This window comes from Lichenostomus cassidix, chromosome 1 (assembly GCF_008360975.1).
Source record: "Lichenostomus cassidix isolate B80296 chromosome 1, HeHo_3.0, whole genome shotgun sequence".
NCBI lineage: Eukaryota > Metazoa > Chordata > Aves > Passeriformes > Meliphagidae > Lichenostomus > Lichenostomus cassidix.
The window spans coordinates 6,761,666-6,785,382 of NC_139479.1; the positions used below are offsets into that span (position 1 = coordinate 6,761,666).

Here is a 23,717-nt window from a genome sequence, read left to right on the forward strand (position 1 = left end):
CCCCCTCAGTGGGATGGAGAGGAGAATCAGAAGGGTAAAAATGAGAAACAAGTGGATTTCTATCTCTTCCCTCTCTTGTTTTTGTGGCTGCTTTGCCGCAGAGCAGAACTCCCCTTCTGGTGCTCCCTCCTGCTCTGACACCCTCTGATCAAATCTGCCAATATCTTGAGCCCCCGTTGGGTGTCAAAGAAGGTGGTTGTTGTTTAGTCCCAGAAAGCACCTAAATCCCACACGTTTACTTACTTCCTCTACAGTGGGCTGGGAGGGAGAATTGGTAGGGTAAAAGTGGATATTCATGGTTTCTGATAAAGAGTTTAATAAGCTTAAAGGGGAAAAAAAAAGAAAAATCAAGAGAGAGAAGCAAAATAAAAAAACCAAGTGATAGAAAGCAGCCTCAGCTGACCAGTGCCTGGCGAGTTGCTGAGAAATGGCAGCACGGCCAAACTTCCACTTTGGCTTCTATTGCTGAGCATGGCACCATGTGCTCTGGGGTATCCGTGGGGTCAGCTGTCCCTGCTGTGTCCCCTCCCATGTCCTTGTGCATCCCCAGCCTCTCACTGGTGGGGTGTTCTGAGAGAAGCCCTGCAGGTTGTGCAAGTGCTGCTTAGCTGTGGCTAAAGCATCCGTGTGTTATCAACACTGTTTCGACCACAAGCTCAAACTGCAGCTCATACTGTGAAGAACTCTTACCTCAGTCAAGCCTATCTCTGTCCCAGCCAAAACCAGCACAAGGCTGGTACATTTTGGTACACCAGTTGAAATTCAAGGATGTGTTACAGATTTGAGTAAAGAGAAAAATGAGGTTTGTGCAGTTATATGGGGATGTACGTTGAGTTATCCTTTAAATACAGAATGCAAAATAAATAGAATTGCCTTCATGTTAAAATTCACCTGAAGACTCCAGTAAGTAGGAAGTACTGAGAAGTAAGACACGCTATTTAAGTGACTGATTACATGGTCATTTGACACATCACAATGTAACTTTTAGCAGATCTCCCAAGATGTTCCAGACTGGTAGCTCTTCAGTAATATTTTTTGTAAGGCCTGGCATTTTACTCTCAAGTTTGAGAAAACTGATTGCAGAATAAAATGTGTAAGGATCAAATTTTTTTTAAAAGAGTAAAAATACCAGCTTTTGTTTCCTGGTCAGTAGTAAATGCTTCCTACATGACAGTGCTGTCTAGTTTCAGATCCCTTTCTGAGCCAGTTGATACATCTGGCCTTCAACATCTTGAAGCACTGATTCATACAGTTGTAGAAATCCAAAAGTATTTGCTGATTGCATTTTCTGGTTGTTTCTTTGTTCTGACTGCTGTTGCCTGTCAAGATCATGTCGTCATTCCTGTTCCCCTCTTCTGTGCCATTCTTGCTCTTAGAGACTTTCTTATAGACCTGTTCCCTTTCAGATTTTCATTCCTGAGCTGGAGTTGATTTATTTAATGCAGTCTGGATTTTCAGTATCACAACCCTCTACTATTACTTGATTTTCAGACAAGATCTATTTTTGCAATCCTGCTGTGTCCGTGAATTACAAACCTTATAAATGAAAATTCTGATTTTAACACTTCATTTGAAAGAATTTTAGAATTTGTATTTTATTTAACCCACTGTTGTTCATGCCTGTCCTGTTCTGAGTTCCCCAGCCCACACCCTCACCCTTACCTGCTGATAAATGTCATCGACCAGCTGCTCACAGAATAAGCATAGACAAAGAAAGAATGGTGAGATAACATATCTTGTGAAATTATGGTTTATAAACTCTACTAGATGTACCAGAGTTGATGTAACTATGTGGAACTACAGTATTGCATAATAGAATTGTACTGTACAAATACACAACCAAGAGAAGCATTAATGTGATAGGATGACAAAATGATAGGTAAAAGATCATGAAATGCAATTACTGTGAGACTCAGTCAGAAATTATCATACAAACACCTCCATTGTATGCTGAAATGTTTAAGAAAAATTGCAGTTATCATTGTATATTTCTGAAATTACATGTTTGTGGGAATCTTTCTTTTGAAGATCAAGAAACCCCATAATTTTTTATTTAAAAATGGAAACAAAATAGCTTGGCTAGTCATTGTACTTTGTTTCACATGTTTATATCCAGTTTCATCAAATCTGAATGATGTAAAATCACATCAAAATTAAACCAAGTTTCTATCTAGCAGAGGTGAAGTCTTATGTTTACTTTGTTCAGTCAGAGTATTATGAGTATCTTCTGTAAAACCACAGTATTGTTTGGAATTAGTAAAAATCCACACATTTTGTCACAGACTTGGCATTAAATGTCACGTGATCCATTAGAGAAGTTACTGGTAGTCATATTAAAACCAACTTCTTTACACCTGCTAACTTGAGCAGTATTGTTTGTATTTGTCAAGATAATAAATCCTTATTTTACAGAGCTTGATGTCTGGTCTCTTTCTTTCACCTTTCTGGTCTGTTATGCCAGACATTTAAGTTGGTCATGGCTGTGTTGCTTTAGTCATCTTTGTGCCAGACAACCCCCACCTTCAGCTCTGTTTTTTGAGAAATGTTACAGTTTGAAATTTGTTGAAATGCCTAAATGCATAAGGCTGTTCAGTTTAAATCTGAGAGTATAGCTGTGTCTATGAAACAGTGCTGTTACATTGCTATTCACATGGCATCAGCAATTACCAAGATTATTTTAATCACGTGGAAAGGGAGGGCTTATGCCACAGGGGAAGTGTGCATCTGGAATGTGTGGATTTGGAAATTGTAAGTAGACCAGTGGCTGAGCCTGGCTGTTCATTTTGCTCAGTTCTGTGATTTTATGTTCCTTACTGAACTCCATTGTGTAGCTGCAGTCATCAAAATTGTCATAATGAACAAAATCTTAGGAAATAGCCACATGTCATCTCTCCTTCATTAATTTCTAATTTGCTGAAAGCATTACTTGCTTTTCCTTCGTTTTTTGATCTTGACACTCATTAAAATGTTGGAAATAGAGTAAGGGACTTAGGAGGATTGAATATTTTGATTCTGCTGTTTAATAAAACTAAATATGTCTTCTGTAATTATAATTGAATTTATAACTGTTGTATTCTTTACCTCATTTTTATGCCACATATGTTGATAAATTCTCAAATATTTTCTTAAAAAATACATTTATAAATGTTTTTAAAGTACCAATCTCTTTGAAATGTATTAAAACAGAAAAAAACATAAAATACATAAAACCTGTAATGGTTTATATAGATCTTCCAGATAGGACAGAACTTACTTTTTGCAAAATTAATCTATTATTTACATAAGTTACTAATATTAATGTGTATATACAAGATTACTTTTACAGGTTCAAACCCCTTCATGGAAATCTCCCTAAAGAGTTAGTGTTCTAGTTTAGTTTAGTTCAGTCAAGATGTCTGAGAACTTCCTAGTTTGTTTTCTTGGATAAACAGGAGAGAAATGCTTCTGAAAAGTAACTTCTCATTTTCACAAACAGAAGTAAGACTTCTCATTTTTCTCAACAGGAAGAAAGGCAAGATTAGTAGCTGTAGAGTAGAGAATTTTGTGATCTGAAATTGGTGTCCTGGAGTGACAGAAATTCATTTAAACATTCAAATCATAGACTTCTTCCTTGAGTAGCTGGAGTGGGGAGTGGTGGTGGACAATCTTTCTTGTGCATATTGGCCAAGTTTTATGTCTGAAGTGCTCTCCAGGTTTAGGCTTGACTCTCCGTGAAGTTTTCTGCAAATCAGCTGGAATACAGTCTTACGGACACTTATGGACATTAGGAAATACATCACTGGGTCTAGGCAGCTGTTAAATGATGAAAAGATGAGCATCACTTCATTGCACGTGTGAATGATCCCCTGCCAGTAACAGGAGGGGTTTTGTAACTGTGATGTGATGTAGACAAACCGGAATATGTGATAAGGCACAAAACAGATGGTGAAAATTATGAGAACGATGAAGGAATTTCTTGCTGTCTTGGTGTATTTTCCTGCATTGGGAAAATTTGCCCTTCTCCTCGAAATTTTCAGAAGGTTCTTGGCAATTTTAATGTATGAAAGTATCAAAAGGAAAAAAACTATCCAAAAAATCAGTACAGTGATATAATTTAAAATCGCTTCTGTCTTTGCATTCTGTTTACTTCGGTAATGAAAGCACAAGGCAGAGTCGCTGCCCTCAGTCTTAAAGAAAGATGGTGCAACTACTACTATAAATCCTGTCAGCGCAATTGCCCACACCGTGCAACAAATCTGCACACTCCGGGTAGTAGTTAACATCTTTGGACGCTTCACAGACTTGTTTATCTTTATATAACGGTCTAGACTAATTAGTCCCAACAGTACTATGCTAATATACATGTTCATGTAAAACAGAGTTCCCACAATCTTGCATAAAATTTGCCCAAAAATCCATTTGTTGGTGATGTGATAGAGTATCCGGAAGGGAAGACAGAAGATCAGTAGAAGGTCTGCAACAGCTACGTTGAGCAAGTAAACCTGGATAGAATTCCTTTTCTGATGAATGCACAGGAAAGCAAAAAGGGCTATAATATTTCCAACCAATCCAACAACAAAAATAATGGAGTAGAAAACTATTAAGGCAAGTGACAGTGAGTTCTCATCTCTGAGACAGTTGGTATTGTGAATTTCTGAGGCATTTATGGTCAGGTTGGTTTGGTTACTCCACAATTCTTCCTTGTGTGGAATAGTGGCCAGTGAATCAGCTGAAGATGCAGTCATCATTTGCTTTTTAGCAAATAGGGTTTTTAGCTGTTCTGCAAAGAAACAAGGAGAAGTTTTAAGAATTAAATCTCCATTCATGTATCTGTTTGCTTTATTGCCCATAGTCTAATGTGATATAAACATAAAAGGCAATAGCTAAAAGGAGTAAATGCACCAAAGTATTGGTGTAGCTGAATAGCTACATAATATTATGTAAGTCTAGAAAGGCAAGAAAGAACAGATAGTATAGAGTACTCTCACAGATAACTTTTTCTGTAGTTACAGCTTTATTACTGTATTTTGTTGGTTTAAAAGTCAGCTATTAGATTTTCCTGCAAACTTAAGAAATTTAAGGGTTTTTTATCTCTAAGCACAAATAATTTTTTTAAGTTCACATGTTAGTATTAGCCTTTCTAACACAGAAAAAAATTTTAACTAAGGTGCAGGGACAGGTAAGCATAGCTAAGTATTCTCACTGCTGATACAAAGTACATAGAAATATTTTAAAACCAGTCCAAACTCATCTGTTAATTTTAAGTAAGTAACCAGGATCTCTCGCATGCAACTCACTGATTTTCAATTAGAAAAGCATTTGTCAATTAATACTTATATGGCTAAGTAATGTGTTAGACGTACCCCAGTGAGACAGTATTATTGCAGTAGCTTGTCTGTATCTTCATATAAATTTAAGAGTTTTTTCCTCTTTGTGACTATTCACAAATCAGTATTGCACAAATAAACTACTGTTAGCTGGACATCACATTAATGCAGTAAGGCAGATTGTTTTCAAACCTTTCCTTGTTTTCATTGTTTTGTTTGCTTTCCTTGGGGAGTTTCTTATTTCGTTAAGCTTATTTCTGACCAAGAAGGTACAATGTGAAAGATAAAAGTCAGCTTTGACCAGGGAAGGAAAACCAGAAATCGTGTGGTGTGGAGGAGAGTCACCCTAAGCGGTTTAGAGAGATGCTTATTACAATACTCATAAGAAATGACAAAACTTAGTCTTCAACTTGTTTGTCATAGCACCAACAGACGCCATAAATAAGTTTTTGTGGAATATTTTTGTTTTACAGAGGAAAGGGTTTTTTTTCCCCTAATCTCACAACAGTTTGAGAAGTGGTTTTGGCACGCTTTTTCTGTAACTCTGGCAACTGTTAAAGAAAACAAAAAACAACAAAACACTGTTGTATGAGTTACTTTAAAATAGCTTTTATGCTAGGTCTATGTCTAAGCCACGCAATTTGCGTGCTAGGTCTTAAAAAATGCATATTTATATTTAATTCTGTAATACAGCTGCAACAGTGAAAATGGCAATCCTTTAGGTAAAATTCTTAAGACCTCATGTATATACAAAATCTGAACTATTGAAGGGACAGTATGAAATATTTTAACATGCTATGTTGTCTGATTTTGCAATTGCATTAAACTTGTAGGGTGTGCTAGCAGTTTCAAAACCAGCTGTTCTCATATTTGCCACATGATACTATCTGGGCAAGAAGTCATTTCAAGAGGTTGATTTTAAACTGCGATGCTTTCAATTACATCTTGAAACTAATCTACTGCTACCACTTCATGTTGAAGTTGCTTTCCTATAAAAATGTTTGACATAGTGACTTGCATAAGCAGTGACAAGTTTAGATCAATGAGAGAGAAACTTGGGTTACACTGCAGATACATTGGAAACATAACTGCACTGTTGTGTCACCTCTAAGCAAGCGGACATGCTTAAACCAAGTTATACTTTAAAAAAAGGGTTTGGAGGTCAGCAATACCTTTGCAGTTAAGAGAAACGTTAATATAGATTTATTTTACTACAGCTTAAGTATAAAAAAAGCTGCTTACCATGTATGTGTTCAGAGCTTGTGCTGGTTCTCCAAACCGCTGCTGAAGGTGGGGAGGAGAAACATGCAGGTCCTCTTATTAGAAAGCTACAGCAGCAGCTTCTCTGTGAAAGTCTGAGCCTCAGCTGACACAGACCATTGGCAGCAAGGGGAAGTTTTAACTGGTTTTGCAACTGGTTTGCTGTGTTTTTTTTAAAAGGCATTTTTAGCTGGCAATACCCAGTTGATTTGGGCATGGCTGGGAGAGGGTCTATAACAAATTTTTCCCAGTTTTGCTCTGAATTGGAGATTAGAATTTTTTTTCTCAGAGACTTTGTTTCTGGTGAGCAGTGCCAGTGGCTTTTTGGGTGATAATAATGTTGGTACAGTCTGTAATCTCTTTAATACTTCATGAAAATACTTGAAGTATTTTCAAGTGTAGGGTAAAGATAAATCAACACCACAGTGGAATGATACATTTTGTCAATTGTGGTATAGTTCTCCCGTCTACCTTCTTCCTTGCCTGGGATTAGAAATTTTGTATTTTTTTCACTCAAAATTAACGTGACAAGAGGATGTGAAAGTGCCCTAAATATGCAGCTTAACCATTTAACTAGGGCAGAAGTGAAATACAATATGCAGCAATAATACCACCTGGTAATACTCTTTCAGGTAGGGAATAAGGAATTGAAAATTATATTCATAAATTGGAAAATTAAGAGTGGATTCTAGAAGACCTGATATAAGAAGGCCTAAATGTAATGAAGCTCTCAAGAACGTTGTCTTGAAGGTCTTCATTCTCATATAATTGAAACTTTTTTAAGAAGACATGGGTGGTTAGAGATGATGACTTTACGGGTAGTCAGATTGAACTTCTGGTAGCTCCTGTGCACTTTTCTGAGTTTTTAGTTTTGTAATTTAGGCAGTGATGTATTCTCAGGAAGTAGTATAAAAATTTGAAGTTCTTCATTTAAAATAATACCATATTGGAAAGAGGGGCTTCAAGCAAATGCAGGAAATTCTGTATTAAATGCAATAATTTAGCTGTGTGTATTTAATACTAAACTGTGTTCTGATAGATTTTGCCTGTATGTTGCTTCCTCCTATAGCAGTCAGTATCTCTCCAAATTGCTGTATAACATTATTTCATTTTTATGCATTACACCTTACTCTTGTTTGTGGAACATGAAAGGTGTAGATGGCTATTGCTGGAATCCAGTTTAGAAACCTAAACAATATCCTTCACTAGAATATCCCAGGGATGTTCCTTTTCTTTCCTGCAGTTGAGAAGTGATGAATGAATTCTGTGATTAAGGCTCAAAACTGTTTTATGTTCTCTATGGAAAGGATAAGACCCCACAAAATGTACCATAGGCAGGATATTTCAGCTGGAGAATTGAAACAGTGTAAGGGTTAATAGGGTGAAGGACAAAAAGAAAAAGTAATACCAGGTAAGAAACTATAGGCATGTGTTTTTCTCTCCCTTTTATCATGATTTCACTTTCTGTTCCTTGCTAGTTCTGGTAAGTTCTGAAAGGATTTTGCTATGCCTGGGGCAATAGGAGGGAAGCCAATGTAGAGAGGAGTCCATGCTGGAAAAAAAAACCAAGTGAAATTAGGGTTTGGTTTTTTTTTTAAAGAGATCTAGCTTCTGTTCACACATTTATGAAAATAAGTTCTAAAATACCAATTGTATTTCTCAAACAATATAATGATTTATCTGGATTTTTGTCTTTTCAGCCACACTGTGTACTGCTTGCCTCAAAAGAGAATTCAGCCCCAGTAAAGCTCGGTGGCTTTGGGGTAGCAATTCAGTTAGGAGAATCTGGGCTAGTTGCTGGAGGTAAGAAATTTTCCTTCCTAGTTACTCAATATTGTGCATGTTGTACTGCAGAGTTCTGTTCTTCTGACACAGCCTGGCCTGCAAAACAAGACCTCAAAAATAACCTTTTAAAGACTTTGTTAACACAATAACTGCACGCAGCCAAGCTGAATTGGTAGTGGAATGTAACACTTTGCATCCATATATTGAGTATTAAATCCCTGTAAATGTTACTCAACAGCAGCTCATGCTGGTTTGATCAAAATAAATCTGAAAAAAAGAGAAAGAATTTTCCACTTTAATACAATCTTTGGTTTAATTCTTCCATGCTTGGTAGAGCAAAGAAAATAAAAATGCTGTCATGATTGAAGCACTTGAGTAAGGACTTAGAGCAGCATCGTCAGTGCTCCCCTGTTTGATAGGCAATTCCTGTCAAAATGCTGTGCTGCTTAATAGCAAAATCTTACTAGTTTTCACATGTGATTCTTTTCTGTGTTTTAATATTTCATTGTAATTATTGCATAAGACATCAGTATCTTGATACGTATGTATATTTTTTGACTGTGTTTTGTTTTCTGTGGATTTTATTTCTTCTAGCTGCCTTCCATATTGTTCCAGACAATAGGGTTATGCTTTAATCAGCCTGCACAGATGAAGACCCAATCAATTTTCTGGTGCTTTCATTGCCAGAGTAGGAGAGCACAACAAAACATTTTGTTAGTTTTAATTTTTTTTTCTTCAAAATGAGTAACTCCCTTCAGTACCATGCTTATTCAAAACCTCATATATCCTAATCTAATCACTTGAAGTTCTGTATCAATTTGGCTTTTATATGGGTTTTTTTAAAATAAAAAGCAAATCCAATATAAACATACCAACAGTTTCCATTCCCTTCCAGATATTGCTGATACCCAGGAAATATCCAAGTATCTTATTACCTAGAGACATCTTTTCCAAGAAAATACCCATTCAGTTAAGCTTTAATTGAAAGGTCACTCCTTTCTTTACTTTTCTTGTGTTACCCAAATTATCTGTACCTCAGCCACTGCTTTTTTAGTGGTAGTTTCTACACTTTTGTTTATAATTATCTCATTTTTCTTCTTTATGTTCTCGCTGAGCAGCCTTACCCATTTCTTCTCTTTCAGCAGCTCTTCTGGAGGTAGTCAGATGCAGTGTACTTTCAGATTACTAGGTGTCTAGCAAGAAACATCAGCTTTGAAAAAAAATTACTGCATTTTTCTCCGAGTTTGCCATGGCCTTCCTTTCCTGTTACTGTTCCCAGTGCTGTGATGCCACTCACTGTTCCTGTGCTCAACCTCCAAGCAGCAATCAGTGCTGGGGTTCTGTTTGCAGCACTTACATAAGCTTTCTATCTATGTAATATTTCTATCAGTGTCTTTTGCTTCTTCCACCTCAACTCCTGCCATATTGGTCTGCCTTCATACACTTTTTTTTTCCCTTTTTCTCAGCTGGCATTTCCAGTTTGCAGCCTTTTCATTAGCACTTCTTGCTTTCAGCTCCAAATTCCAGTCACTTTCAGGAATACCCAGAGTAATGCCACTTCATTTATGTACTGGGGAAAGTCTAAGTTCTGCTTCTTTCAAGTTTTCTCCTTAATAGACTCCTCTCTTTCTTCTCATATTCCATTCCAGTCTTAATACCACAAGCTACATCTGTTACCTGGCAATTCTTTTCCCTGCCAGAATCCTACCTGAAGACAAATTACTAGACAGTTCCCTACACAGAACTGGCAAGATTTTATTTATTCCATTTTACAATATCCCCCATATGTGTTCTATGAAAATTATCAATACTGGCTGTTTGAACTGGGTTATAAATTTCTTATACTCTAGTGTTTATCTACACATTTGTTTAAGGGTATTATCCATATGCCCTATGGATAAGTTTTGTCATAATAGAAACAATAATTTACAGGGATTTCTTATTTTTCAGTTGTCTTGTAAATGAAGTAGAAACTCTCCAAAATGAGAAGTTTGAGCAGGGTGGTAACCAACCTGTTCACTTTCACATTGCTTTCCTTGATTTTAGTGAAAAACACTGATTCCTCTTGACATAGTCAATTATTTCCCTTTTAGCATGGCAGTGCTTGTATTTGGTGATTAACACATCAAAAAATAAACTCTCTATTAAATAAAAGCTATCACGGCATTAAGATTATTTTACTGACCTAAAACCCCCTGTACTTAGTTTGTGCTGTTTTTCCTCCCTTTGAACATTGACACACGTGTCCCTGGCAAGCCCAGATTCTGTGTAGCCCCAGGAGAACAAACTAAAGGGAATTTTCTCCCTCCATGTGTTTGAAGCCGGCCTTCAGGCTTATAGCTTTTGCTTTGTTTGGGACTGCAAAATTTTTTTTACTTGACTAAGGCATCTTTATCAGAGCATACATAAACTTTTGGGGAAGGATTTTTGTAGTGAAGTTAAACTAAACCCTGGATATTAAAGGTAGATGAAGCCAAATCTTTTGATGCAAGTCCAAAGACAAACTTGTGTTCTTTAGAAGGATTGTAACTACAGGTTCTTTCAAGCAGTTCTTTCAAGCCTGTTTAACAGAATGTAAGAGAGCTCATGGCAACAAGCTGTGACATCATACTAGATGTCATTGATGAAAATATGTATGGAAGAGATTTTAGCAGGGACTTTGTTTTATCAGCTAACAACTCAGTTGAAATTATTTTTAAGAAAATTTAATAATTAATTATTATTTATTTAAGTAAAATAAAGTGCCAAAAAAAAAATAGCTGTAACTCATTTTTTCATAAGGCCAGAAGGGAAAATTTAAGGAAATACTCCTGGTTCCACTCCATTTGCCCACAAGCTGCAATAAGTGGATAAGAAGCTTGTGTTGTCATCTGAGTTACAAATAGGTGTCATGAACTGTCTCTGAAGGTCTTGGTTCAGTTCCTATGATCAAAAGTGGAAAATTGTGCTAAGGGCTTCACTTGAAGCATTGAAATAATAGGTACTTTTATAAGGAATTGTAGCAGTCTAAACAGGAGTTACAGATCATCATAATTTAGAAGTGAATTCCTTTGTGGAACAGCACACAGGAAAGAGTCTGTGTTCACTGTTATGATGCAGCTGGAGTAGTGGAACCTCTGGGAAGTCAGTGATTTAACAGAACAGTCTCACATTATGATCTCTGTCTTCTTCCTTGAAAAATTTTTCTTGCAGAACATAGTATGAATTGCCACAATATTTTCTTAAATGTGACTGATTTATCTGATAGCAAATACCTTATATGCTAACTCGTGGGATTTTTAGCTAGTATATGGTATAAAAATCTGAAGGAGCAAAAACCATGGAGTTCACAAGTACTGTTTCCTCCACTTAATCTACTTAATGTCTTCTGGTTTCAACTAGTGCAAAAAAAGATAACTGTGTAGACCTAAGGGGTATTAGGTTCTGTGGATAGTTAACTGCCTTTCACATTTTACCTTCAGCAGCAAAACATCACAGGTGTCATAATGCTAATCCAGTCCAGTATTGATTCTCATGTATTATTAGTTAGCTCCCCTAGGCTGCCTCAAAATCCAGTAGTATCCTAATGTCAATTACCATCTTACTGGAAAACGTCTTGTGTTTGTAGTAGAAGTTCAGCACATAAATACTAAGTGCTCCTGGTTCCTTGTGAGCTGTTTTCTAAACTTACTACAAAAACAGCAAAGGAAGGCATTGCCATAAATTTCCCTCTAAATAAGACTGTGGAATGGAGGGGCAGGAAGGAAGCAGAATCTTTTAAGTTCCATATTTTTGTTTTGTTCTCATCAGTGTCAAAATGATCATAGAATCACAGAATGGCTTGGGTTGAAGGGGACCTTTAAAGGTCCTCCAGTCCCTCTGCCACGGGCAAGGACACCTTCCACGGGATGAGGTTGCCCAAAGCAACCTGACCTTGAATGTTTCCAGGGATGGGGCATCTACCACCTCTCTGGGCAGCCTGTTCAGAGCTTCACCAAACTGGATCTTACTATTTTTAGAAACCCCAGGTTAGAAAGGGGTTTTTTTGTTTTTAATGTTGGAGGCGTTTTATACAGCGTAGACTTTCTTTGTTTTCCTCATCAGTGTCTAAATGGTATTTGGAAGCTTGCATTTGTTTTCCAAGAAGTAAAATTTTGTAAACTGAGGTCCTACATTGGTATTCTTCTTTCTCTTAAAGGGTAGTGTTTTCACTTCATTTTTTCCTAAAAAATAAAAGAATGTGAGTCCCTTCACAGCTTTGCCTTAAGAGACTTTGTTTTATTGAAAAGATACAGCTGTGATTTACTGTCTTACAGAAATCCCACTTCACATCTGGGCTGATAGGAGAGTGCTTACAGGAGGCTAATGTGTTGAGAAATTTTGGTTCACTTCCTCCCTCATAGTTTTATGGCAGAAAAGGCCATTGAATTAAGCATAATTTGTCTCGTTAGCATGTGAGCTTTGCTTTGTTTGTTTTCTGGACATTCATATCCAGCTGTCCAGTTGTCTGCTGATGCATCTTTTAAACACATTTTCTTCAGACAGTCTTCTGTGCTGAAGCTGAATTGCCCTTTTTTCCCCCCTTTTTTTTCTATTTTTTTTTAATCTATTCACCTTCTCTGTACACCTGCTTTAAACATCTCTATTGTCTGGAGTAATGTGGAAAGGAATTAAGAGTAGTAACGTACTGGCCTATCTGATCTGTTGTGTGTGATTCTTTGATTCCTTCCACATTATTCTGGACATCCCACTCTTTTAGAAACACCTTAATTTGTGAGCATATTTCTTATTACACTATTGTGAGAGGTCAGATGGTGATGTTTATTAGTACCTCACATTTTTTTTCCTAAAAATTATTTGTTCCAGTTGTTTCCTTATACATCGTTCAGATACTACTGCTGTTGAAAGACTCTCCTTCTGATATCTTGGTCATCAATCCCCTGCCTTAGGGATGACAAAATCTGATTGGGTCTCTGTATATACTCTTCTTCTTGTGGAAAGCATAGCCCTATTGTCTGGAATAATATGGAAAGAGTCATAGAAACTAAATTATCAAAGGTAAGTCAAAATTTATCTTTAGTGCTTCTAAATCATATCAGATTGACAGCACCTGAAGACTGAAGCTCTCTGTTTATCTACAGGAAAAATCAGCAAAATTAGCAACTTCATAAATTTACAGGGCAGCCAACATGCCTCAAAACTGACTGATAAGAAAGTTTACCTCTAGAAATAAGGTATCCTTATGAATGTAACCTGGATGTACCTATCCAGGCATTGAGTGCTTCCTAACTCAGCAAACACTTGGATGTAGGCATTTATTTACAGTGAAATGGATAGAGACAGCTATCACATTGTTTCCATGCCACTGTTGAGTCTGCATATAGTGATGATTTTCAGTTAATGCCACTCTAGAACAAAGAACCTATAAAGGACATAGACAGAAAATGGATTCCAGTCTTCCATATGACTTCCTCTCAGATATATATACAACTAAAAATCCTCTGTGTTGTGTGCATGCATGCAATGTATATTTAATTAAAGTGTTATTTTTTTGTGGACAGTCATTCGAATATATCCATGACTGTGCTTATATCCTGAAGAATAAAAATCCTGTGGAAGACAGAAGTTACCTGTTACAGAGAAAAGGGCCTTTGCTTGCCTTTCTTTCTCACACTGCCTCCAAAAAGACGCAGTTCCTCCCAAACACCAAAGAAAATTGAAAAGCTTCTAAAGTATTTTAAAACTGAACTATTGAGAAGAATTTTAAAATTTGATACTGGACATGGTTCGAAGGCAAATTTTCTACCAGATCAGCAAAAGTGGGATTTGGTCTAAAGAGCAGTGAATATCCATGATTTTAGACAACTTTGCTGTCTATAGGTCGTATTTGTGCTGTTGCTGATATTCCTTACAGTTCTTGTAAGGAAAACTCCCCATCTGTGTAAGTTCATGTGTGCACTTCCTTCATTTTGCTGAGCTAAGTGCAGTTCAAAGGCGGAGCTCAGTAGTCCTTGTTCAGCTTAGTTTTTAGAATAACTTCAAAATCATCATTTGCTCCTTTGATGAAGCCAGTGGAGTGGTCACAAGGATGACAGCTGGCCCAGAGATTACTTCAGCCTTTGTAAGATTCCAATACATATGTACATACATATATGCATTTTTAATGCTGTTTGGCTAGACAGTTCAGTCGCAACCAATTAAGTTTCTGCTTCTTCTGGGTTTGCTTTTTCATGGACATGAAATAGTGATTCCCACCACTACAAGTATCCAGCACATCCCTCTCGTCTAAAGTATCAGGATCTTGTAATCAGCACTAGCAAGATTACAAAACCAAATCCATCTGTAACTGTTTCCACTCATGGTAATGTAGCAGTGGTAAATGGCAGGATTTCTTAACTGCCGTTTAAGAATGCCATAATATAATGTAAGTCTAGAAAGGCAAGAAAGAACAGATAGTTAACTTACCTTAGTCTAGTCTTCTTTCTCATTTGTTTTGTATTTATGGAGTTCTCAATTGAAATTTAAAAGTGAGCAGTAGCACTGATTTTTCAGTTTGCTTTTAAGTAACATCCACTTTTCATCTGGTTTATGGCAGCAGCCTGGTGGGAACTTAATCAGCCATGTAGTGTGTTTCCTGTTACTGAATTATTTCTATTATTCTGCTCCACTTCAAATGGTTCATCAGAGTGGATTTTAATGGTGTCCTGGGTTTGAACCAAGCCAACAAAGGTTGAGTTCTTTTGCCTGTGAGAGAAGAAACACCTTCTAACTTCCAAGGGAGCAGAAAGAAGATGTGTGATGATTGGAGAGGGACTGAGTTTCGTGCATAACTTTTCTGTTTGTGAGAGCACTTGAGCACTAAGTGAACGTACAACCTCACATTCTGATGTGAGGTCACCAGATGAAGCAAAATAGGAACCTTGAAGTATCAAATAGATTTGGGTAGTGGAAAACAAAGACAAAAAATAAAATACCACTTCCTCTCCTCACCTTCCCAGGCTTAACTTCACTCACTCACTCCTGACTTCTCTATCCCCCAACCCTGAGTGGTTCTGGGGGTTGGGAAACAACAGTTCCCAAACTCCTCACTTGCTAGGCAGTGTTTTTCCCTTTCTTACAAACACTTTCCCTGAGGCACCACTGTCCTGACGGCTGGGCTGGGTCCATTGGAGCTGTCTGTGTCCACACAGGGCAGCCCCAGCCCCCTCACAGAGACCACCCCTGCAGCCCCCCATGCCAGCACCTTGACACCTAAATTCCTACACTCCATCATGCTGTTGGATTGCTTTTATAGCATGTGTTGCTGCTAAATATTCTATTTTACACCAGGGGAAAATATAATTGTTTGCAAGGACACAAGATGTTCTGTAGGTTGCCCTTCACTGTATTGAAACACCTAGTAGACTTAAGTGCTTTGACAAAACAAAACCTCAAAGCCAAAACCCAAACTTTTAAACACTGTTCTCACAGCACATAGTCATTTTTGTACCACGTTCACCTTTGTAATTTCTTACTTAAACCACAGAGAAATTCCTGAGCTGAGAGGAGTGGCACATAATTACTGAAAATACACATTAAATCAAATGTCATTTGATACATAAGGCTCATGGTTTCATTAGCTACTTTATCCAGACAACTATTCATCTCCCTGAAGTTCAATGCCTCTTTTAAGTAGCTTGGTTTCCCCATGTAATGTATTTTCTTCTGCTGATTTCCCCTAGTTTTTTTCAGAGTAATCACTTTTCTCCAGACTTGCCAGGTTTTATAACAGGAATTATAAAGCATGGTGGGAAGGCAGAATTTTCAGAGAATTTATGATTTTTCATTTGTATTGGTTTAAAAGATTTAAATGAGCTTTAGTACCACAGAAGGTTTTCTCAACATGTAAGAAAGGCTACACCTGCTCCAAAATTGCAAATGCGTTCCTTTGCACCCAAGTCTCAGGAAGTTCTCACTGAGATAAAGGAGACTTGGCTAAGCCAGGCTGCTCTGTTGTCTCTGATGATCTAGTGAGTTAAAGGTTTCCAGCCTGAGGTAGGCACACCACGAACATCATCTGAGCAGTCTAAGGGATAGAAGAATGCTTTTTGAAGAGGCAGGTGTTGCTGCTTATGCACAGGCACAGCCTGATACAGAGCTGGAAATGTTGATGCTGTTGAGGTCACAGTGATAGCGTTCAAAGGGGAAAAAAGTGATGAAACCCTTATAGATTCACATTTTTAGGCACATTAAAAAAATGCAAAAAAAAAGAGCTCCCAGCAATTTATGCATACTGGATGTATATATAATTTACATTTTCCTTCCCTGCCACCAGGCATCTAAAAGAGAGAGAGTCATCTAAGGAGATAACTCTTTACCTCCTATTTGTGATCTTGAAGATTTGGCTTTGAGGTTTATCAGTTAGGCTGAAATTGCATCATGTACCTATAAACTGTGTAAAGCCAACAAGGAGAATGAGTCACCTTTCCCCATGTGCATCTCTGTCCAGACTTAATATCCATCCTCCTCCCCCAGTGATATGAGGGTTGAGCTGGACTTGCTGGTTTATTCTTTTTTAGCTCAGGAAGGAACTGCTCCTTTGCTGTCAGGTCAGCCTGGACTACAGCCTGACTACTTTTTAAGATGCCAGCCTGGCTTAGTGATGAGGTAACATCCCTTTGTGATAGACAGATCCCCAACATTTGTTTGGCAGAGGGATTCCCTCATAAACTGGGAGTGAAAAGGTTTAACACAAAGCCAGGTGAAGAAGTTTGACAGTGGTGGTTTTGTGGTAAAAAAGGTGCTATCTTTCTGTCAATTTTTTAATCCTTTAATGTACAGGAAGGGGTGAGTGGGGATTGGTTAGCAGAACATGGTCAGATCATATTCCTGCAGTAGGTGGGATGAACAAAGGATGGTCTTTCCTGAGGAAGCTACTTCCAAATAGTCTCCCAGGTGTTTGTTCCCAGTGCTGTGACTTAGCTGATTGCCATGCAGAGGGTGAGCAGGAGAGGTTAATCAAGCAAGAGTCTCTTTACAAAGACAAGACTGAATTAAATATGTGCCTTGCAAACACCTTGTGTTCTCTGGGCTGCATTTTAGGCTCACCTAACCAGCAGAGAGGTGCTGCAAGCCTGGAGTGGAGCCTCTAAAATCCACTGTAGTGAGCAGCAATAATTTATGAAGGGGTATAATTGGTGACTCGTGGTTTTTTTCTTTTGTTGGTATTTGGTGGAACAAGGATAGTCCAAAGACTACAGTGTTTGTGTCAGTGATTACCTGAGTGTTCAAAACTTAATTTTTGCGATGGAAACAAAATTTTTTACAATGGGAAACATTTGTAAGGAGAGGTAAAATATTCATTGCTTTTATATGGCTTCATGTGTTACACAGAAATTGAATGAAGTTATTCTAGTTAGTTTATCTGCTCAAATGATCAGTTGGTGTTAAATACAGTTTATTTTCATAGGAAGACATTCGTTACCAATCCCAAAACACCATTAGTGTATGACACTCAGTGGAAGCATTCTGTGAAACAAATTAGCATTATCTTTTTATCTGCAGTAAGATGTTGCCCTCTCCAAATAAATTAGTAACACATTTGCTGTCATTTTGCATTTTTGTTGGCAGTTTCAGCAGACTGGCCCAGGTTTGGGCAGAGTGTCAGACCAAACTCTGCTCTTGCCAATTAGATACAGCTTTTTCAAGTTATCAGTGTGGTCTAGAACTCTGCAGTCTGTAGAGCTGCACTTGCTCTCTGAATAATTCCTGTTTCAAAGATTGTCCAAATTGATGGTTTTACTTTAGTATGGCAAGTTTCACTGAAGAATCCCAGTGTTCTTATAACTCTTGTTTCACAGTCTGCCAGCTAGGGTAGAATATTTCTCAATTTATAGAAGTATAAAGTAAGCAAAAGGGAAAATGCTGATTTATCTCACTGCATATATCTAAAAATATTAAACTTAAGAAAAAAAGAGTTGTGTTAAAAGTTTAAACCATGAGCAAAGTCTGTTAAAACTGTTTTAGTTTAATGCAGTGATAATCTTCATTTCCATGTTTGACACACATCTCTTTGACTCAATTTTCTTTTTATTTCCATTTAGGACGTGTAGGAACACCTCATTTTATGGCCCCAGAAGTGGTAAAAAGAGAACCATATGGGAAACCTGTAGATGTTTGGGGTTGTGGTGTGATCCTTTTTATCCTGCTAAGTGGTTGTTTGCCTTTTTATGGAACCAAGGAAAGATTATTTGAAGGCATTATTAAAGGCAAATACAAGGTAAATGACAATATATCTGAATCCTTTTCCAGTGAGATGAGCTCTGTTGGTAAAATTTCTGGAAGTTGATTTTTGTATTCAGCCTGATTTAAATTCAAAGCTTATGGAAATCTGTCACATGGGAAGAGAGATGATTTTCCCTCCCCCATTTATGTTTTACCTGATGTGTTTTGTATCACTGCTAGGAATTAGAATATGGAAATACTTACTCAGATCAAAAAATAAATGGCTGTTACAACCACAGCCCCTAATTGTACCTTGAGCCCAGCAGGAATACATGAGTTTAGCTGTGAAGTAGAACATACTGTAACCTCAGATTTATAGACCATTTAAATTTTTTAATCTACTAAAAGAACTATCATAAATATGGATCATCATATTATGCATGTTACTGTACAAATGCAGGTAGGCATTTTTCTTTTTAGTACAGTGTATAGTAAAGTGCAGCTGATGATTCAAAAGGAGCACCTGAGAGCAGGTTGGTGTGCACATCAGAGAAGCTGTCTCACTGCATCAGCCTGCCAGACCATGGTGGAGACAGATTTAAAGCTTCAACTTCACTGTTTCTGTGGATTTGTCTAAGATCAGCCTTGCTCTAATTGCAACCAAGGTCATACATGAGCTGTGCATTAGCAAATTACAAACAGAAACTCCTAAAGCTAGTCTGTCCTAAAGATAGTCTGTTTTATTATATCAACTTAACAGCCTGCTAAAATGTGACAGCAGTGATATTGTACTTGGTCAGGAGCACATATTTCATTCTTTAAATTTTATATTCCTAGAAACAGCAGCATTTCTTCATGGCACTAGTTTTGGGATTGCGTAGACTGACAGACATACCACTTTATGGAAGATTTCTTTATGGAATCTCTTAAGCAGCTAAAACCTTTTGGAAGGATAGAAATTAACTTCTCTTTTTTTGGAAAAAAAAAAGAGTTTTGGCCAGCACATTGTGTTCTCTTAGTTCCTTTTCTGTTCCTGTTTCCACAATAATATGTCTATTCAGTGAAAATACTGTCAAATTTGCAATTACCTTCATTTCATTAGAGCTGAAAAAGAAATTATGAATCACAGCCATAAATATGCATTTCATAGCCACATAACATTGCTGAGTGCCCCCATTTCCAACTGATCATTCTTTGTAAAGAGTGATTTTAAATAAAGTGGACCTCTTTAAATGACCGGATTATAACGCTGAAAAGAGTCTGGTTATAATTTTGAATTTGCATTTAGTACTTTGTAAGTTAGCTGTCTATCAGCTAAATAAAACTTAGCTTCTTCATAAATTAAAGAAATACTAGAAATGCATTAAGAATATAATCCTTTATATCACCTAAAGAATATTCTTACTTTGGTATGATTTTATCAGGTGTCCATCATTTTGACTAGTTGGGTACAAACCTGCATGTGGACAAAATGAAGATATATTCTGAATCATCCTTCACGTTGTATCTCCTTAAGTTGTGCTCTGAAAGTGTTGCAATTGCTTGTATTGTTTTGTCCTTTTAAGCTTTCCTAGTGGAAAAACTTTGCCTGTTGTGAAGTTGAAAGGAATTTATTGGGAAGCACCATTGTCCACAACACTTTGAGGACAGAACCACAGTAGTTCACAAAAGGCATTGTCTTACTCCCTTCTTACTCAGAATCACTGGCATGAAATTGTGGGTTGATACAAATAGGTTGTCATGCCATATATTGATTTCAGGAGTAGATTTAATGTCTACATTTATCATATGCATAATTAACAGTCAAACTGAGCTTAACTGTTTTTTGCTTTTTCTAGTGAATAGTTACTTTTATCTGAGCAGAATGTAGAATGGATAGAAATTATACTATGGTTATAACATAATAGTAAGGATATGTCAGGGTTTATGCTTTCAATTTTTATGCCACTTCAGTAGCAACTAGTGTACAATTTAATAAGTTATTAAAAAACTTAGAAATTTTCTTTTACACTTACTGCATGGAACTGTTTGTAAGCACCAGCCACTGTTAAATCTCTGCAATTACTTTGCATAAAAAGTAGGTTCTTTTCTGTATTCTTACTACTAATCAAGTTTTTTTCCTTGCTTGTAATCAGATGAATCCTAGGCAATGGAGCCATATTTCTGAAAGTGCCAAAGATCTGGTACGCCGCATGCTTATGCTGGATCCAGCAGAAAGGATAACAGTGTATGAAGCACTGAATCACCCCTGGTTAAAGGTAGTAAAAACAGCAATTTACATGCCAGTTTCCTCTTCAAGGGAAACAAACATTTATTTCTTCGTTTTTCTGAGCTTTTCGAAGTACAGGTGAACTGTACAAAATGTGTGATAATGTGCTTTAAATGCTTTGTAGGACTAGAGCCTGAGATTTTGATAATTGCCAGGCTTAAACTCTTTGCTTAAGAGCAGACTCAGTTGGACATCTTCAACAGTAAAGGGAGTAGGGCTGCATAGAATAAAGCTTAAAGAAGGTGTTAATGTGTCTTTCTGTGGCTCTCAAATTCCAGAGGAATAATTTCTGATCTCTTTTTCACTCAGTCATGTCTAAACCTCTTTCCTATTACTCATGTAGCTTATGCTACTGAACTGTGCTGCCTCCTTACATTAGATTCCTAAAAATATCCCATCAGAGGGAAGTAGTGAAGTGTTGCTCCAAGGCCACTGTGACTGCATAAAATTATATGAATTCTGGTAATCAAACTATTTTTCAGTGATGGCAGAATTTACAGTGCACTTTAGGCCAGTGGAAGAGTAGTTGCTGAACACTGAAGACTTTCAACAGGAGCAGGAGAAAATACACCTGTAGCTTCTCAGGAGTCCATCAGTAGTCAGTGCTAAACCTTGAGGTTGGAGAATGATGGGTTGTGCTGCAGATTTAAAAGGTAGAAAGTACAGGTTCAGAGCATTGTATTTTATTTGGCAGAAGATGATGAATTAACTACTTTTCTTTATTATCCTCTACTTCTTTTCTATTGTGGATTGTCCAGGAGTCATAATATCATTAATTTAAACAGGGCACTTATTTTGAAAGGGGGCTAATCTGGTGTCTGTTGCTGAACTGTTTATATGCTCTCCATGAGACAAAGAGAAAACCACAAAAAATAGAACCTGGGAAGAATGGGATCATATGCTCTTTCCCCTCCAAGTAAATGGTGTAACCACCAGTGAATGGAGTCATTCTTCCAGTTCTCTGCTCTCTTTCTGCCTCTGACTCCTGTATTCCAAGCTCCAGAATGGTCCAGCTTATCAAAGGAGGTCAAGACCATTCACCTCTCAGATACGACAATGGTTAAGACAACTCTTCTGAGTAGTGGGAAACTGCAGGCTGAATTCATTCCACTCAAAAAGGCCAAAGTTCTGTCTGTTCATCTGGGATATACCAGATTCATGTATCAATATATCAAAGAGTATGGAAATGAACATCATGTTTTGGAATCCCAGATTATCATACAAACACGGGTGATCTGTTTTTACCTGCTTGTAATTGGAATTTTTTTTTTCACTTTGAGTGCATAGCCACATTTAGATGCCAAAGCTAGAGAATGGTTGGGGATCATTTTGGCAGAATCACTTTTGTTGTCACTTTTGTTGTTTGAGCAGCCCAGCTGATTAGGTTTGTTAAAAAGACAATTCTGTAAAGTCATTGTGCAAGCTCTGCCTGTGCAGTGTCACATTTCTGACATCTGTGGTCTGGTTCGGATCTTGCTGTTATTTTTTGGAAGTCACATGGGACAATAGGTGGTTTAGTTTATGAAAACCTTGTTTCCAACCTCAGACCAGCATTTTACCAGGCAGTCCTCTCATGTTTTTCTGCAATAAGATGCCTTCCCTGCTGACTCAGAACTTTCTAAACCATTTATAGATAGGAGCAAATACAGCATGAGACAGAGACATCCTTAGTGCTGTAGAGAGACTGAATTACTTCTGCTGTGGTTTCACTCTGATTCAGGGGATGCATGTGATAAACACCTTAAATTAATGATTGTATGTACCTTCAGGGGAGAAAAGTAGTCAGCTGCTGTAAGTTTCGTCCCTGCTGTCACTGCAACTGTTCACTAGCAAATTTTTCATCTGCACTTCCAATGGAGAACTCTTCCCATTCTACCATTCCCTGGTTGGCATCAAGTTGGCACTTCCTGCCCTGTTGGACATGTTCCCCATCTCCCAAGTTTACCTGAAGTATCAAGCACCCTGTAAAAGAGTGCTTCAATGTGTTGCTTCACTGGGGTTTGTGAATTCCAAAAAGCAGAACTGCTTTCTACTTGCCAGCTTTGAAGTTCAGTGCTAGACACAGAGTGACAGCACAACAGTAAAACAAAAGATTAGGTAGAGTCTTACTACAAGGTGGGAAATAAATACAAGAAGAAAATATCCATGGGCCAAGTTAAGAATTCTTTCAAAGTATTTTAATCCCTCTTAATTTCTTGAAGCTTTCTTTAAGTTGCAACAAATCCTCATTCTCCTTAGGATATTTATGAGCTTGTACATTTCTTGTCTGGTTTCTTAGTGTCAAGAGGATATTAAGAGCTTGTATTTAATGTTCTTTTGGTTTGTTTTTTGTGGGGTTTTTCAAGGAGAGAGATCGCTATGCATACAAGATTCATCTTCCAGAAACAGTAGAACAATTGAGAAAATTCAATGCAAGACGAAAACTAAAGGTAAACTGAATGTAGTGCTAAAACAATAGAACTACACAGCTTGAATTTTGTGTGATACTTTATTCATTTTAAAAGTGCTGAGAGAAATCTATGCTTTGAAGTTGGCAATAAAATAAAAAGTTAAAACAGGCCTTCACAGATGTTCATTGAAATGGTGTCTTAGAAAGGCTGTTTGTCCTTTCTTTCTTTATGCATAATTCTCAAACTAAATTTCAGTGCAAAATGTCTGGTCTTCATCTTTAGTCAATTCAGTTTCTGTGCAATGTGAATTACTGGAAAGGAGAGAATCATGCAGTGATTTCTGTTGTTATTGTTTATTACATTTATAATAAAAGGAACATAATTTTAATGTCTTTGTTGCAGAAGAGCAAATACATATTTTCCAGTTTATCCCATTTATGTTTACCATACAAGTTTGTTTCTTAGCTGTATTGAAAAGGATGTTAACATTTTAGCCCAAAATGACATGGTTTTCCTTCAGTTCCT

General features: G+C 37.2%; 2 protein-coding genes across 13 annotated transcripts in view; one reads left to right on the forward strand and one right to left on the reverse strand.

Moving 5' to 3' along the window:
• The window catches only part of CASK (calcium/calmodulin dependent serine protein kinase), a 188,276-nt gene that overhangs the window by 98,469 nt on the left and 66,090 nt on the right, over positions 1–23,717 (forward strand). For 10 of the 11 annotated variants that reach the window (XM_085048768.1, XM_085048777.1, XM_085048794.1 and 7 more), the window contains exons 6-9: positions 8,267–8,369; positions 18,413–18,588; positions 20,669–20,791; positions 23,148–23,231. In XM_085048768.1, coding sequence (XP_084904894.1) covers positions 8,267–8,369; positions 18,413–18,588; positions 20,669–20,791; positions 23,148–23,231 — 486 coding nt within the window. Of the gene's footprint in view, positions 1–8,266; positions 8,370–13,267; positions 13,389–18,412; positions 18,589–20,668; positions 20,792–23,147; positions 23,232–23,717 lie in introns of those variants that run through there. The other variant, XM_085048855.1, reaches the window with a different exon arrangement.
• On the reverse strand, positions 1,735–15,224 carry GPR34 (G protein-coupled receptor 34). Of its 2 annotated transcripts, XM_085048876.1 has the most exons (4): positions 14,796–15,224; positions 7,975–8,118; positions 6,549–6,651; positions 1,735–4,759 (listed from the first exon to the last, which is right to left on the reverse strand). In XM_085048876.1, the coding sequence occupies exons 2-4, from the start codon at positions 8,017–8,019 to the stop codon at positions 3,591–3,593; spliced, it is 1,317 nt and encodes a 438-aa protein (XP_084905002.1). In that variant the 5' UTR covers positions 8,020–8,118; positions 14,796–15,224; the 3' UTR covers positions 1,735–3,590. The 2 variants fall into 2 exon arrangements, with proteins under 2 accessions (XP_084905002.1, XP_084904994.1); XM_085048868.1 differs by lacking the exon at positions 14,796–15,224 and having other exon boundaries at positions 6,549–8,097.

Coding starts and splice junctions, on each gene's coding strand:
- GPR34 (XM_085048868.1), bottom strand. CDS start 6,783: ATGCCCAAATCAACTGGGTATTGCCAGCTAAAAATGCCTTTTAAAAAA. Junction 4,760..6,548: donor AAGCTCTGAACACATACATG/GTAAGCAGCTTT, acceptor GTTTCTTTGCAG/AACAGCTAAAAACCCTATTT.